Source organism: Lucilia sericata, unplaced genomic scaffold, assembly GCF_015586225.1.
Source record: "Lucilia sericata isolate MDLA Ls3-8-SP2 unplaced genomic scaffold, ASM1558622v1 Contig000583F_arrow, whole genome shotgun sequence".
Classification (NCBI taxonomy): Eukaryota; Metazoa; Arthropoda; class Insecta; order Diptera; family Calliphoridae; genus Lucilia; species Lucilia sericata.
In genome coordinates, this window is record NW_023994590.1 from 188,119 (window position 1) to 205,542 (window position 17,424).

Consider the following 17,424-nt stretch of genomic DNA (forward strand, 5'->3'; position numbering starts at 1 on the left):
AACTAAACTCACTTTCGAAGTTTAAGTTACAAAATCGTGTTTTCAGTTCTTAAACTTTCCTTAATTCTTAAATGCAATTTAATTTTTGTTTTGACGTTTTACTAGTTTTTAACAAAAATTCCTCGGAAAGTATGGCAACACTAAAAAATTGATACTGAAAATTAATTGTTTATTTTCAATATTTTGTTATAAGGTTCTAAATTTAGTTAAACTTCCAATTTCCAAGTTTAACTAAACTCACATTTTCGAAGTTTAAGTCACAAAAATCATGTATGCAGTTTTTAAACATTCCTTAATTCTTAAATCCAGTTTAATTTTTGTTTTGTTTTGACGTTTTACTTGTTTTTAACAAAAATTCCTAGAAAAAATGGCAACACTAAAAATGTTTATACTGGAAATTAATTATTTATTGTCGAACTTTTGTTTGACGCTAACAAATTTAGTTAAACTTCCAATTTCCAAGTTTAACTAAACTCACTTTTTCGAAGTTTAAGTTACATAAATCGTGTTTTCAGTTTTTAAACTTTCCTTAATTCTTAAATCCTGTTTAATTTTTGTTTTGTTTTGACGTATTACTTGTTTTTAACAAAAATTCCTCGGAAAGTATGGCAACACTAAAAAATTGATACTGAAAATTAATTGTTTATTTTCAATAATTTGTTATAAGGTACTAAATTTAGTTAAACTTCCAATTTCCAAGTTTAACTAAACTCACATTTTCGAAGTTTAAGTCACAAAAATCATGTATGCAGTTTTTAAACATTCCTTAATTCTTAAATCTTGTTTAATTTTTGTTTTGTATTGACGTTTTACTTATTTTTAGCACAAAATCTGTAGAAAATATGGCAACACTAAAAAATTTTATACTGGAAATTAATTATTTATTGTCGAACTTTTGTTTGACGCTAACAAATTTAGTTAAACTTCCAATTTCCAAGTTTAACTAAACTCACATTCTCGAAGTTTAAGTCACAAAAATCATGTATGCAGTTTTTAAACATTCCTTAATTCTTAAATCCTGTTTAATTTTTGTTTTGTTTTGACGTATTACTTGTTTTTAACAAAAATTCCTCGGAAAATATGGCAACACTAAAAAAATTGATACTGAAAATTAATTGTTTATTTTCAATATTTTGTTATAAGGTACTAAATTTAGTTAAACTTCCAATTTCCAAGTTTAACTAAACTCACTTTTTCGAAGTTTAAGTCACAAAAATCATGTATGCAGTTTTTAAACATTCCTTAATTCTTAAATCTTGTTTAATTTTTGTTTTGTTTTGACATTTTACTCGTTTTTAACAAAAATTCCTCGGAAAAAAATGGCAAAAAATTAGGTACAATATGATTGTGAATTGAACAATTATTTCAGTCACAAATTTATTTTATCTTCAAAATTTCCCGGTATTTGAGGGAAATTTTATGCCGATTTGATAACATAACCGAAAAAAAGTTAAATTTTTCGTTTATCTCTTGGTTTATAAACAAAAAAAACTGTTTTTTTTAATTTCCTCTAAGAAAAAAGTCCATTATATATTTATTTTGTTGTTTTTCTTTGTAATTGCTTATTTTTTTAAAAAGAATTTTGAATTTTAATTCAATATGTTTTACATTTAAATGTTTTATTTTAATTAAAATATAATTAAACCAGTTTTGTGTGTGTGTGTGTTAAACTTAAATCATGTTTGTTGTAGGCAATTAGTTAGTTAAATATTAAGAATGTTTGCAAGTTTTGTTTTTGTTTTTAAATTCATTCATTATTCTCTTTTGTTTTTTTTGAGGGGAAAAAATTAATAATAATAATAGTAATAATAAAGATTAAGAATTATAAAAGAAAATTGTTAACAAATTGTTATTAAGTTTTTAAATAAATAAGTTTTATTTTAAACTCACATACATTGTGCCGCCATATCATCAGCATCAATGCCCAGCATGGCCAAGTCATCTAATTCCTCTTGCCGGCGATTCTTTTCGCTTTCTGTGGGCGAGGGTGGTGGCTGAGGAATATCGGCTAGATCAATGTCTGTATTAGTGGTTATTTGTTGCTCCGCTTGTTGTGGTGTTTCTGGAATTTCCTCATGTTTAGGACTGTTGCTTTTTACTTCAGGGGGTATGGGTATATCAGGCATTTCTGTTTCCTGCTCTTGTTCAGGCTCTACTATAGTTTGTGGACTAGGTGCTGAAATTTCGCTCACTTCAGGGGGTAGTTCAATGTTGGGCGGGGCTGTTGGCTGTGTCTCGATTTTATTTAAATCTAATTGATTTTGTGAGTTATCATCTTCTAGTTCCATATCAGCATTGCTGATAATGGTCGTGTTAGCAGCTGTGGGGTTAGAAGGTGGCCTATTGAACACTAAAGGCTCATTCATGGACATTTGTGAGGCCTCGTCTAAGCCCAACTGTGAAGTCTCCTCGAATGTTACTAAATGTATGCCATCTTTGGCTAATTCTTCGGGCTGCATGACAGCCTCGTCATTGATTATTTGAGTTTCGCCTGAAAAATAAAAAAAAAATATTTAAATTGAAAATTTTCACAAAATAAATTTATTTATTGGTTTTTGCAATGATTTAGAAACCCAAACTGTGAATTTGAGAACTTAAACTTAGTTTAAGCGAGTTTAGTTAAACTAGGAAAATGCAAGTTTAGCAAAAATTTTCACTTTCAAACAAATCTTAAACAAAAACCAATTAATTTAGTGAAAAAATTTTTGATGTTGCCATACTTTCCAAATAAATTTTGCAAATAAAAAATAGAATAATTCCACAAGTTAAAAAAGGGCCTTATTTGCTGTTAAAAAGTTTATATTAAATCCAAAAATTTGATTTTTGGAAGTTAAACTTTGATTAAGCGAGTTTAGTTAAACTAGGAAAATGTAAGTTTAGCAAAAATTTTCACTTTCAAACAAATCTTAAACAAAAACCAATTAATTTAGTGAAAAAAATTTTTGATGTTGCCATACTTTCCAAATAAATTTTGCAAATAAAAAATAGAATAAGACCACAAAGTTAAAAAAGGGCCTTATTTGCTGTTAAAGAGTTTAATTTTGAATCCAAAAAATTGATTTTGAATAGTTAAACTTTGATTAAGCGAGTTTAGTTAAACTAGGAAAATGCAAGTTTAGCAAAAATTTTCACTTTCAAACAAATCTTAAACAAAAAACAATTAATTTAGTGAAACAAATTTTAGATGTTGCCATACTTTCCAAATAAATTTTCCAAATAAAAAATAGAATAAGACCACAAAGTTAAAAAAGGGTCTTATTTGCTGTTAAAGTATATATATTAAATCCAAAAATTTGATTTTTGGAAGTTAAACTTTGATTAAGCGAGTTTAGTTAAACTAGGAAAATACAAGTTTAGCAACATTTTTCACTTTCAAACACTTCATAAACAAAAAAACAATTAATTTGATGAGAAATTTGTTTTAATGTTGCCATATTTTTGGAAGAAATTTAGATAAAAATGTAAAAAAGCCAAAAGTTTAAAAAGAGCATTAAGTTTAGTTAAACTTGGAAAATTTAAGTTTAACTAAATTTTAACGTTTTAAACAAATCTTTGGCAAAAAACTATTAATTTCATGTGATGAAATGTTGGGTGTTGCCATATTTTGGCAAGAAATTTTGCTAAAAATGTAAAAAAATGGCTTTAAATAAAAAAATTAGTTTATGTTACAATTATAACTTCCTCATAAATCTCAAAATCTAAATTTTGAGTCTTAAACTTTGTTTAAGCGCGTTTAGTTAAACTCGCCAAATTAAAGTTTAACTCAATTAGAAGCTTTTAATTAAATCTAAGGCAAGAAAGTATTCTTTTCATGTAAATAATTTTTTGGCGTTGCCATATTTTTAACAAAAATTTTGCTTAATTAAAAAACAACATCTAAATATATTGTTATTTGCTTACCTTTAGCTTTATTTTTCGCCAACTCCTCCTCATTGTCACTCTCCTCGCCGGGTTTCTTTTCACCGGGGAATATAATATTCAAAGCATCTTCCAAGTCTTTCGGCAAAGGTCCCTTACCAGGCGGTGGCGCTTCAGTTATGGGTTTGGGTACAAACTCTTCTGATTCTTCTACATCTATACCGGGCGGTAACATATCTTTATCATCTTCGGTCTCTTGAGGTGGAGGCGGTGGTGGTGCTTGACCCATTATATTAACAAATTGTACAGGATCTGGCATTAGATCGTCATAGTCTACCATCATACCCGCATCAGGATGGAAGGGTGGTGCATTGCCGTAAGCATCTTCCATCATGGCCATTTGTATTTGAGCAGCTGTAGGTGCGGGTGGACGACCAAAGGCTCCGCCGGTAGCATCCATAGTGTACATAAAACCGCCTGCTTGTTGCTGCTGTTGTTGTGCTTGTGCATCCATAGTAGTTTTATCACCCATTTCTCCGCCAGCTCCAGTGGTTTGTTTCTTAAATACCGGCATTTTACCTATAAAAGGTAGTTTTTTACCTCCTGCTGCTGAAGCGGCACTAGTCGATGAAGAACTGGAGCTTTTAGGTTTGGGTTTATCTTTTTTATCTTTATTCTCTGAAGATTTTTTATCCTTTTCCTTGTCTTTTTCCGGTACGCGGGGCCTAAATTCGGCAGGTCTTACTACCGGTTTCTCTACACGACTGCTGCCACCAGAACGTGAGCGGGAACGAGAAGAACGTCTTCGCCGATCGTAAGGAGAGCGTGAACGTCTACGTAAAGAACGGGAACGTGAACGATCATTACGTCTATTACGATTACGCCAACTGCGTGGTGACATACGTCCTCGACTGCGGGAACGAGAACGTCTAACATTGCGGCGATAATCACGCCCACGGCTACGACTGCGTGTAGGACTACGTGTACGTGAACGTCTAGTAGTACGTCTATCATCTCTACCCCGGTCCCGATCGCGATCTCTGCCACTATCTCTGTCTCTTCGATCGGAACGTTCACTTCTATTCTCTCCGCCAGCCCGTTCGACCGCCTTATCACGTTCTCTATCCCTGTCACGATTTTCACTTTCTACTCTTTGAGCCGTAGAACTGCGGCTTTGTTGTTCATCTTTCGATTTATTTTTCAATTTTCCCTTCAACTGTTCCAATAATTTCTTTTCACTTTCACTTATTACCGGTTGTACGGTATTCCATTGTTGTATTATCGAGTCATCGGCATCTTGGGGCTTTTCTCCATCTTTATTGCGTACACCCTCCTGTACTACAGTCCATTTACCCCCAGCTGGCGGCTGAGTAGCCGGTGATTGTTGTTTCATTTTCAATTGAGGCGGTGGTGGTGCCTGTTCCTCTTCATTTTTAATATTTTCCTGTTTGCGCATTGATAGACGTATCGATACTGCTGGATTGGGATTATCCAGATCGGCCACCGTTACTGGAGGCATTTTTTTCTTTTTCGGTTCATCACTATCCGTAGAGGAGGAAGAATCACTGCTCGATGATGAACTACTATCACTGTTCTTCTTGCGTTTTTTATTTGACTTCTTTTTCTTCTTTTTCTGTTTTTTATCGCTCTTCTTTTTACGTTTCTTATTAGTTTTATCATCATCCTTTTTGGTTTTCTTGCGCTCCGCAGCCGTAGTGGAAACGGAAGTGATTTGCTGGGGCAAAGGTGTAGATTTCTGTTCATTTAAGACAATTTGACGATCAGCCAACCAATTGACTTCGTAGTGGGGATTCTCCTCTAAGAAGGCCTGAAGAAATTAACGAAAATCATATAATTCCAAGAAAATCTTTTAAATATTTTCCAACTTACATTATAACGATTGGCATGCAATTGTGATTTCAAGTGTGTAGAAGCACAGTGTAAGTCCCCCATCCATATATTACACAATTTACAAAACCAAGCTGTGGCTGGGACAAAGAAAGTTAAACCTCTTATGGGTGTTCTCTTGGTAGGAGCATTTTCATATGTTGGAAATTGCTAAAGGAAACAATGAACAAATTTTTCTTATTTAGCTTCTAATCGTAAGGAATTGCTCTTCTCTAATACTTACATCTGTTACCATGTCCGTATGCCAGGGTGTTTCAATACTTTCTCTATCCATATGATTTTTCGTATGCAAATGATTGAGATAATCCTTTGCTGTCTTGGGAAAAACATTACAGGTCTGACACCAATGCATTTCGGGATCATAGAAGACATAATTGAAACGTTCTTTTTTATTGGGTCTGCAAAGGAAAATGTTGAAAATTTTGTTTGGTATTGAGTATTTTGAGGATTATTTAGAAATACTTTCCATGTTTTTGGTCTAATTTAATAGAAATGTTAAACGCTGGAGGATTATATACAGAGATTTAAGGAAAACCTTTAATTTTTATCTAAATTGTATGATAAACATGATTTAAAAGAAAGCTGGAACACATAAAAAACTAACAGAAAATGTAGGGATTCTTACGTTCAATAGTTAAGTTGGAGAGAGATCGAATAGTAGAATACAAGTTGACAATCATCGAACGATGGAATCTTTTCATAGCACATTTTCTGATGAGTTGAAAAGAGAAAGAGAGGAAGCGAGAGAGAGTGATCGAACAGTAAACCACAACTTCTTAAATTCTTTGTTTACAAGTTATAGTGCTTTAATTGGAAACTGATCAGACATTAGACAGCTGGTAGATTACTTTTAGATTAAGGATAATAACATCGAACGGTGAAAACTTTTCATAGGAGATTCTTTGTCGGTTTGAAGAGACACAGAGATAGAACGATCGAACGGTAGCCCACAATTTGTGGCCTCATTAGATACTCATAGAAGGTTAGGAGTCTGATCTCTATATCTCCTCTTCTTGAGGACTATTGTGATCACATATTGTATTTGAGAAAGATCATTTTAGTCAACTAAAACGTGTCGAGTTGGAAGAAGAAGAAAATTCGAACTATAAACCACAATCTTTGAATTGCAATGAACTGCTCCGAACAATCTTTATTGTGTTGGAAAGAGACATTCGATTAAGAGCAAGTTAGTCATAGATCGTACCTTAGGCTACTGAGATCAGAGAAGTTAAATTTTTGTCATCGGAAACACTTCGAAAAGTTGTTTACAAGTTGTCGCTAACTTCGATCGCACTCTTATCTCCACTTCTTGTGGTTTATTTTGATCACAAGTTGAAGTTTATATCGATATTTGTATTTGAGAAAGTCGAACAGTTGACTACAACAGGTCGGATTGCAAACAGATCAAACTATACTGCACAATATGTGCATTATGTGTTGTAGTTTTTATCTAAAATCTTTATTGTTTCGGAGGGAATTCGAATAGAAGATTGACTTAATTGATCACAAGTTAGCGACATATCGTACATTAGATTGTTACTTGTGAATCACTTGGATAACTGTCATTATATGTTGCATTTGTTATGCGACATTCTTCAGAGTTATTTACAACTTATGGATCGTTTAATTTAGATTTCTTCAATTGCCTAGAACCTAGACATTGTGCAACATCTAGGTACTGTATTAGTCTATAAATATATTGGACAAATTGAAGGAGGGTAGACTGGCTAGTTGACTATGTGAAGAAAAGTAGAGTGAACCTAACGGCACAACAAGGAAGTCACAGACTATGGGGGAATGCTATCTTATTTTACAGCTGTTAACCATCATAATCTAGTTATTATTATAGAGCTCTAAGTCAGTTTCCCCCGACCTAAAAACAATAGTTTAAAGTTTAAGATTAAACATTAAGATTGTGTGTAATTTGTTCCTTGAATGCTTTGCTTAATCCTTTCTTCAGGTTCGCTTTAGAATTATTATTTTTAATAGAGCTCTAAGTCAGTTTCTACTGACCTAAAAGCAATAGTCAATATCGATTTCAATGAAACAATACTGTAGCGTATTATGTTTATTCGGAATATTAGTGGATTTTAGCGCTGTTAACCATCATAATGTAGTTATTATTATAGAGCTCTAAGTCAGTTTCTCCTGATCTATAAACAATAGTTTGAAATTTAAGATTAAACATCAAGTTAGCGTGAAATGATGCTTAATGCTTAAAAAGATTCTTCAGGAATATTCTTCGGGTTGATGTTCGATTTCGACTTGGTGGGAAATCGTTTACAAATTGTAATGATATTTTTTAATTATAAGAATACTGAAAAATTAATTTTATCCAACACAGCAGAATGGCTTTCAGGAACTTTAAACATTCAAGTGATTTATCTCCAAATATCGTTTAATTCATACTTACCTTTAGTTGTATGAGATTTTAAAACACTTATTTAACCTTTAAAAATATATAACAAGATTAAATTATGAAAATTTTTCATCTTACCCCTTTAGATCTTGTTTACTGCGTGCCACATCTTTATCCTTATTCTTCATAGATTCAATCACCTTTTTCTTTAAACGTTCCGGTGAACTATCATCATCATCTTCATCTTTATTAGCAGCTTGTTCTGTTTCAGACGAGGATGAGGAATCCGACGATGAAGAAGATGTTGAAGCTGAAGAACTATCTGAGGATGAAGAAGAACTACGTGTCTTTTTCTTATTAGATGAGTTTAAAGCATTAGAGCTTTGACTAGAACCACCAGCACGTTCACTGCCACCATGTGTTTTTTGTATAGATGATAAAGCTGCTTCTTTCAACATATCATCATCATCTAGAGGTTCATCATCCTTATCGAGATTTTCTTCACCAATTATGCCCGTTAACATATCGATGACATTTTCAATGGTACTCAATTTCTTTTGGATTTGATTCTAAAATTGCATAAAAGAAGGAAAGAGAAAGGAAATAGATTAATTTCTTAGAACTTAAGAGTGTAAAATAATTAATATTTTATTTATGCTTGTTGTTGGCGGCTTATTTTTGGTACGTAGATGAGAAAAAACACACTGGTCATCATCTGTTAGTCCTGGTTAAGTTAAGAACGTAGGAAAAGTGTGGGTAGTGTGGGCACCAGTCATCTTATAATCCTTTTCCCAGCAAGGCTTCCTCTCGTAAGACTTAAGTTTTACGTTTTTACAATTACAATTCATACAAAATACTTAATATTAAGTGAAAAACAAAACCTAATTTACAATTTCCATTTTTTTTTTTAAACAAATTTTAAGAACAAATTAAACAACATAATAAGTTTTTTTTTTTTATAAAATCAAGTACATTTATGGTGTTGAGCTGGCCTTAGTATTGTGTGTTGTTAGATGAAGTAGATAACTTTAATTTGGAGAGGAAATGGACACGCACCCGTTGCAAAACATTTGTTTTTTCTTTTCACTCGCCTTTTTAACATTGTGCTCATTTTGGTTTTGTTTTATACATATTTGTTTTTTTTAAATTTTTATGGTGTTTGCATACATTACAACAACATTTGTAGTAGTTTCAATAAGCTAAAGAAAAATTTAATTATTTATTCACTATTCGTTAAGAAAAAAATTTATTTGTAATTTTATAACTTTTTTTTTGAGAAAGTTTGAGAGAAAAAAAATCAAAATAATACAAAATTCTTTATAATTAAGATCATAAAACATGTTTTACAACAAGTTTATGTAAAAAGCTTAAATAAAAACAAAACTCAAATTCTTTTTAAGAAATATTTAATGCAGGCCTTTAAAGGCTAAAAAACATACCTGTAGTTTTTCATTTTCATCTATAAAGCCTTTGGTGGTGGGTGAGGCTGGAGCACCGCCTGTGTGTAGATCTTTACGTTGTTCTTTTAACATTTTCAATTCCTTTTTCAAAACTGCTGTCTTTTTCAAATAACTGGTGCGTTGCTTTTTCAATTCATCACGTTGATTTTCAGCTTCTTGGGCCACAGCTAGAGTTTTGCAGAAGTTTTTGGGGGGGGGGGGGGGGGGAAATATAAAAAAGTTTATAATTAGTAAACTATTTGTTAAATTGTTTACAACAAAAGTATTTCATTTACAAAGCTTTTTCATTAAAACTTCTTTTAAGAGTGAAGTTTTTTTTTAGAAGGGTTTAGCCACTTTTAAGGGAAAATTTTACTCTACACCTTAAACATCTCCCTGGGTTTTTGCTGTCCTGTTTTTAAGCTGTTTAAAGTTTTCAACAATTTTTTTTTTTAAATAAATTCATTTCTTTTCAAATTAATGTTGCTGTCATTAGGTTTTTTTTTTAATTTATAAAAAAATTATCAATTTTTGTTTTAAACTTGGTTTTAAAAACTTACCATCATGTTGGGGATTGGGCTCTAAGGGTCCGGTAGTATCTTCTGCATGTTTGTTAACTGCTACAGATGTAACATTTGGTGGTGGCACATTTGTAGCCACTTGTGTTTGCGTAGTAGGTTGTACGACTAGTGCTGGTGGTGGTGGTTGTTGTGGTGCTGCCATTTGTTGCATTTGTGTGGGTGGTGGCAGCCATTGTTGTTGACCATAAGCATCTATAAAGTAATAAATTAAAAAATTATAACACCATAAATTTCTTTAACTTACCCACACCCCAGGCTCCGGGTGGTGGATAGGCTGTATTAAATCCTGTTCCCGGTGCCTGCATGGCCACATAGGCATCATTGCTTTGCACAAAACCAGCTTGGGGAGGTGGTACTCCATATTGATTGTAACCGGGAGGTGGTCCATAGGCTTCACCATATAGTTGAGGTGGTGGTGGCGCCATAACACCATATTGTGGAGGCGGCTGATTAGTGGTAGGTGGTGGTTGAGACAATTGCCGCGTTAAGTTGCTGCTTTGCTGTTGAGGCGGTGTATTGGGTTTCTTTTTGGGAGACCAACGGCCTGTTGCGCCACCACCACCGCCACGTCTGGGTGGTGTAGGACTGCGACTTATAGAACGACTTGAACTGCGGCCTCTGCCACGATAACGGTCACGTCCGCCTCCCCTTCTAGGTGGAGAACGTCTACGATCGGGTGAACGTCTACCGCCATAGCGGGGTCTTCTATCGGGTGAGTAGTCACGGTAACGATTGCGCCGTGGTGAAGGCGAACGTCGTCCTCTACCTCCCCGAGGCGGAGGTGAGGGTGAACGTCTGCCACGTGAAGGTGATTTACGTTTACGTGCCGGTGGTGGACTACCGGAGGGTGAACGCCTTCTGGAGGATCGTTCTGAAGCCGTATTTTCTTTTTCTATAGTAGGTGGCTTGGGTGCTGGCTTGTTCGTTTCTATAAAATAAAAATTTCATCATATTGTTCACTTTTTCTTATATTTCTTGCTTACCAAAGGGCTCCACATCATATTCTGCTCCGGGTGGTCCCGGCGGCAAACTATTGTTGTCTCCCAAACGTCTATCGGTAGGTTGCTTTAAAATTAACTCTTCCTCCATTTCGTTAGTCTAGGACTTCTCTTTTTTTCTTTAATTATTTGAGACTTTTTATTTCTCTGCCTTTGCCGGCAGCTGGTTGGCGTCAGTAGCTGGCTTTTTTTTCTTTGGCTTATAAAACACTTTTATTTACGTTGAAATTAATATTTTTATAAAAATATTATAGTAAACCTATTAAATTATATATTTTTTTGAAAAATAACACAAAAAATATTATTTAAAATATGAATTTTAGCAAATTAAAAATGAATTTTGCCATGACTTACAAGAAAAACTATCTGCACAATTTTTCAGCTTTTTTGCAATGAAGCGAAGTTGGCTGCAGTTGTAAACAAAGAGTTGCCATATGTAAGCTTAAAACAAACAATAAGCAAGAGATGCCGTATTATAGCAAATTAATAAAAATAAAGAAATATTTAATAACAAAAACATTTTAATTAAAACTTAATTTATAAATAAATACTTTTTTTATTTTATAAAGCTTAAAAACTAGATTATATTCATTAAATTCCTTAACTAATAAAGAAACCTTAAAAATACAACCATGTGGCTGCTAAATACTACTTTTTACAACTCTGCTTTAGCTGAAATCTGAAAATTGTTTTTGTAAAGCGAGCAGAGACCAGCGCCGAATCGTCGTATAGCCGACTAAGCTTAGCCGCCGAACGAAATGTCAAAGCCGCTGCTTTTACTTCAGACCCTTCAAAAAAAAAGTGTTTGTTACAAACACGAGATACGAAGAAAACATTGCTGTTTGACAAACCGTAAGAGACTAGGACATCGAACATGTGTATTTTAAATGGCAAGATATATTACTTATGTATTCTGAATTCGCCAATGACACTACCTTATAAAATTAAATAAACATTGTGTATTTGAAAACTTAGCCGGCTTACATTCGATTTTAAGCCGCCGCCCACATTTTTAGTATCAGTCGCCATCGCCGTTAACATTTGTCGGCGCAGGGCTTTGAATGCGAGTATTACACATATTTTTTTTTTCATTTTTTGCACAATTTATTAAAGAAAATCGTATAAAATTGCAAGTTTTTATATTTAAACTGTTAAAAAATTATTAAATTTTTGTACAAAAAAATGTCTCTAAACAATGGTTTATCTATAGCAGTGGTTTGTTCTTCAAATATGAATCGTTCAATGGAGGCTCATAATTTTTTAGCCAAAAAAGGTTACAATGTACGTTCCTTTGGCACTGGTGAACGTGTTAAACTGCCCGGTACTGCTATAGATAAACCCAATGTCTATGAATTTGGCACTCCCTACGATACCATATACAATGATCTAGTTAGTAAAGATAAACAATAGTAAGTTCTCGAAAGAAAATTATTAACTCTCATGATAACAAAAGATTTTTCTTCTCTTCTCTAGCTACACCCAAAATGGTCTACTGCACATGTTGGATCGTAATCGTCGCATTAAGAAATGTCCCGAACGTTTTCAAGACTGTCGCGAACAATTCGATATTATTGTTACCGTAGAGGAGCGAGTATACGATCAAGTTTTAGAAAATATGGAATCCCGTGATGTGGTCGACAATCGTCCTGTGCATATATTCAATGTAGATATTGAGGATAATCATGAGGAGGCTTTAATGGGTGCTTTTCTCATAACGGATATGATAAATATGGTAAAAATCTACTACAACTATTCATACAAACTGCTATGGCCACTACGGTGTTTTATCAAATGCTTTAGTTTAGCATTTATGGGGTTGGGGGAAGGAAGATGTTATTGGCAGAGATTTAATGTTGAAGAAGAAAATATACTTAAACGATATGAAATCAATGATAAAACTATTTTGTTTTATGTTTATCTTTAAATTAGTTGGCCTATGTTTTTTTTTGTTGCAGCTGTAGGTTTTTTTGAGGTTATGTTAGGAGAATATTGGTTAAGTTTAAAGGGTATTTGAAAAGTTAGACTTTTTCTTTTAAAGATTTCCTTGATTGTATTTGTTTTATGTGTTTGCTATTTAAATGCTTAAATAATTTCATTTTAGCTTAAAAATATGGCTTATTTTGCGCTTTTCTTAAGTCAATTTAAAATTTTTCGGATTTGATTTGTTTTTTTTTTTTTTTTAATAAGAATGGCTTAACTCAAAGCGGAAGGAGTAACTGGTAGGTTTAACTTAAATCATAAGGGCTAACCAATTATGTCTAAAAAAATAAATGTTTCTAAAGAAAATTCTAAGAAAGACACTTTTCTTCAGAGAATTGTCTAGAAACGAAACTTTTTCTATAGAAAATTGTCTAAAAAGGAAACTTTTCTAAAGCAAATTGTCAAAAGAAGATACTTTTCTATAGACATTTTTCTAACGGATACTTTTCTGTACAGAATTGGCAAAATAAGACACTTTTCTATAGAAAATTGTCTAAAGAATAAACTTTTGTATAGAAAATTGTTTAATGAAGAATATTTTCTATAGAAAATTGTCTAAAAACGAAATTTTTCTAAAGAAAATTGTCGATAGAAGTCACTTTTCTTTAGAAATTTATCTAAAGAACATATATAGTAAATTGTCAAAAAGGTAGTTTTGTATAGAAAATTGTCAAAAAAGGTAGTTTTGTATAGAAAATTGTCTAAAGAAGTCTTTTTTTCTATAGAAAATTTTCTAAAAAAGAAACTTTTATATAGAAAATTGTTTAAAGAAGACAATTTTCTATAGAAAAATGTCTAAAAAAGAAATTTTTCTAAAGAAAATGTTCGAAAAAAAAAAACACTTTTCTATAGAAAATTGTCTAAAAAAGAAATTTTTCTAAAGAAAATTGTCGAAAAATCTTTAAAGAAGACACTTTTCTTCAGAAAATTGTCAAAAAAGACACTTTTCTATAGAAAATTGTCTCAAAAGACACTTTTCTATAGAAAATTGTCTCAGAAGACACTTTTCTATAGAAAATTTTCTAAAGAAGATAATTTTCTATAGAAAATTTTGTAAAGGAGACACTTTTCTGTACGGAATTGTCAAAATTAGACACTTTTCTATAGAAAATTGTTTAAATAATGATGTTTTGTATAGAAAATTGTTTAATGAAGAATATTTTCTATAGAAAATTGTCTAAAATGAAACTTTTTTAAAGAAAATTATCGATAGAAGTCACTTCCCTATAGAAAGTTGTCTAAAGAACATACTTTTATATAGAAAATTGTCAAAAAAGGTAGTTTTGTGTAGAAAATTGTCTAGAGAAGACTATTTTCTATAGAAATTTTTTTTAAAAAATATACTTTTATATAGAAAATTCTTTAAAGAAGACAATTTTCAGAAAATTGTCTGAAAAAGTCACATTTCTATAGAAAATTGTGTAAAAAGGAAACTTTTTTAAAGAAAAAAACACTTTTTTATAGAAAATTGTCGAAAAAAACACTTTTCTATAGAAAATTGTCTAAATAAGACTCTTTTCTATAGAAAATTGTCTAAAGAAGCTAATTTTCTATATAAAATTGACATAATAATTTAGTTTTATATAGAAAATTGTGTAAAAAACTCACTTCTCTATAGAAAATTGTCTAAAAATTATACTTTTCAAAAGAAAATCATTGTGAAAAATACACTTTTCTATAGAAAATTCTCTATAGAAGACACTTTTCTATAGAAAATTCTATATAGAAGACACTTTTCTATAGAAAATGATCTAAAAAATATACTGTTCTATAGAAAATTGTCTAAAGAAGATACTTTCCTATAGAAAATTGTCTAAAAAGTAACTTTTCTGTAGAAGTTTTTGTAACGGAGACACTTTTCTGTAGAAAATTTTTTAAAAAAATACACTTTTCTATAGAAAATTGTCTAAAGAAGATACTTTTCTACAGAATATTGTCTAATGAGAACATTTTTCTTTAGAAAATTTTTAAAAAAAGAATGCTTTCTATAGAAAAGTTTCTAAAGGAATCACCCTTTTATGAGAAGCGTCTAGAGAGCGAGTCAAAAAGAAAACTTTTCTATAGAACAGTGATTAACAAAGTCATCTTTTAGTCTCTAAAGAAAATAGGTTTCCTATTAGATAAACGTTTTCTATTAGAGAAACTAAAAGATCAAATTTTTTTTATAAAATTTTATTAATTTTTTTGTTAAATTTTCTTATTGTCTTTACAGATGTCCAAATCTAGTGATTTAGATAATGATATTGATGAACTTTTACAGGAATTCGAATCGAGACGCAATAAAACTGTTTTACATTCAGTACTTTTTTACTGACACCCCTCCCACTCCTTGAAGTGTCGTTACTTTTTATATAATAATTTATACTTTATAATTTAAAATTGACAAACAGACTTTAAAACTAAACAGATAAACAAATATAAAACAACAACAACAACAAAACAAACTAGTAATAAATAAACAAACAAAAAAGAAACAAATTTATTAAATTAAGTTAATTATATAACAGAGAAAAAAATCATATAAAGAAAAAAAAAAAAAAAAAACAACAACTAAACAATAAAATTGTGTTTCCTTTTAAAAGTATAAGAAAATTTAACAAATTTTTAATTCAAAATCTTTTCAAAATTTTGGCAATTTTGTTTAAAAATTACTTTATATTATCATTTCAAATTAAGTAATCAGTTACAAAAACTATTTAAGAAATGTTTTTTAAAAAAAAGGAACAAAATCATTAAGCTTATGTTAATAATAATAATAATAAAAAATAATAATATTATATCTATTGTTTATACCAAAATATATATTTTAATTTTATTAACTAATAAATAACAAATTTTAATTTTTATTTGAAAAAAAAAATCGAATAATTCCATTTGTCATGCGTTTAATCATGAATCCCCCCCATAACGTGACTTTCGTCTAAACAAGATCATCAGTTGTTTTAGTATGTTTTAATTATTTCTTTACACAACCGTTTAATGTTTTATTCTATTTTCTGTTGATAAGCCAGAGAATTTTGTTAATAAATAAATTATTAAAAAAAAAATCATTATTTCACACAGATAAGCAATCAACTAATAATGTTTGGAAATAAACTAAATAAACGTGCACTAAGTGGTCTAAGAAAAAAAGACTAAACAAATTGGCCTAACCAACAGTTAAGGTACGCTTCTATTAGAAAAGTTCAAAGATCTATAAGAAAAAAGTTCAAAGAAGACTATTTTCTAATAGAAAAGTGTTTAATAAAGATAAATTTTAATAAAACATCTCAAGAAATTATTTTCTAATAGAAAAGTACTCAAAGAAAACAGTTTTCTGTCAGAATTGTCTTAAGGAGACTGTTTTCTAATAGAAAAATTTCTAAATACTTTGTATTCTATCACATAAGTGTCTAAAGAAGGGCCTAAGAAGACTGTTTTCTATAAGAAAACTCTCCAAAGAACTTTATTTTTCATTAGAGCATGTTTAAACAAAAAACGTATTCTATTGGAAAATTGTCTAAAGAAGATTGTTTTTCTAACGGAAAAGTGTCCAAAAAGACTATTTTTCAATAGAAAAGGTCTGAAGAATATTGCTTTCTATCCAAAAGTGTCCAAAAAAATACAGAATTTAGACCAGACTAGACTATAACTCTAGGACTTAGACTATAGACTAATAGAATTAGACTATAGACTAGACTATAGACTAGACTATAGACTAGACTATAGACTAGACTATAGACTAGACTATAGACTAGACTATAGACTAGACTATAGACTAGACTATAGACTAGACTATAGACTAGACTATAGACTAGACTATAGACTAGACTATAGACTAGACTATAGACTAGACTATAGACTAGACTATAGACTAGACTATAGACTAGACTATAGACTAGACTATAGACTAGACTATAGACTAGACTATAGACTAGACTATAGACTAGACTATAGACTAGACTATAGACTAGACTATAGACTAGACTATAGACTAGACTATAGACTAGACTATAGACTAGACTATAGACTAGACTATAGACTAGACTATAGACTAGACTATAGACTAGACTATAGACTAGACTATAGACTAGACTATAGACTAGACTATAGACTAGACTATAGACTAGACTATAGACTAGACTATAGACTAGACTATAGACTAGACTATAGACTAGACTATGGACTAGACTATAGACTAGACTATAGACTAGACTATAGACTAGACTATAGACTAGACTATAGACTAGACTATAGATTAGACTATAGACTAGACTATAGACTAGACTATAGACTTAGACTATAGACTAGACTAGACTATA

At 31.1% G+C, this 17,424-nt stretch overlaps 2 protein-coding genes across 3 annotated transcripts; one reads left to right on the plus strand and one right to left on the minus strand.

The window, feature by feature from the left end:
• Positions 1–1,538: 1,538 nt before the first annotated feature.
• LOC119606414 (zinc finger matrin-type protein CG9776) lies at positions 1,539–11,556 on the minus strand. Its single transcript, XM_037959926.1, has 11 exons — positions 11,498–11,556; positions 11,129–11,402; positions 10,390–11,073; positions 10,125–10,337; positions 9,565–9,752; positions 8,264–8,694; positions 5,990–6,164; positions 5,749–5,916; positions 3,901–5,686; positions 1,891–2,491; positions 1,539–1,761 (listed from the first exon to the last, which is right to left on the minus strand). Exons 2-11 carry the CDS (start codon positions 11,232–11,234, stop codon positions 1,755–1,757), a joined length of 4,359 nt encoding a protein of 1,452 aa, XP_037815854.1. The 5' UTR covers positions 11,235–11,402; positions 11,498–11,556; the 3' UTR covers positions 1,539–1,754.
• Positions 11,557–12,174: 618 nt separating this feature from the next.
• LOC119606416 (RNA polymerase II subunit A C-terminal domain phosphatase SSU72) lies at positions 12,175–15,561 on the plus strand. 2 transcript variants are annotated; one of them, XM_037959928.1, is made up of 3 exons: positions 12,177–12,552; positions 12,617–12,875; positions 15,336–15,561. In XM_037959928.1, exons 1-3 carry the CDS (start codon positions 12,326–12,328, stop codon positions 15,435–15,437), a joined length of 588 nt encoding a protein of 195 aa, XP_037815856.1. In that variant the 5' UTR covers positions 12,177–12,325; the 3' UTR covers positions 15,438–15,561. The 2 variants fall into 2 exon arrangements, with proteins under 2 accessions (XP_037815855.1, XP_037815856.1); XM_037959927.1 differs by lacking the exon at positions 15,336–15,561 and having other exon boundaries at positions 12,175–12,552; positions 12,617–13,082.
• The last annotated feature ends 1,863 nt before the right edge of the window (positions 15,562–17,424 follow it).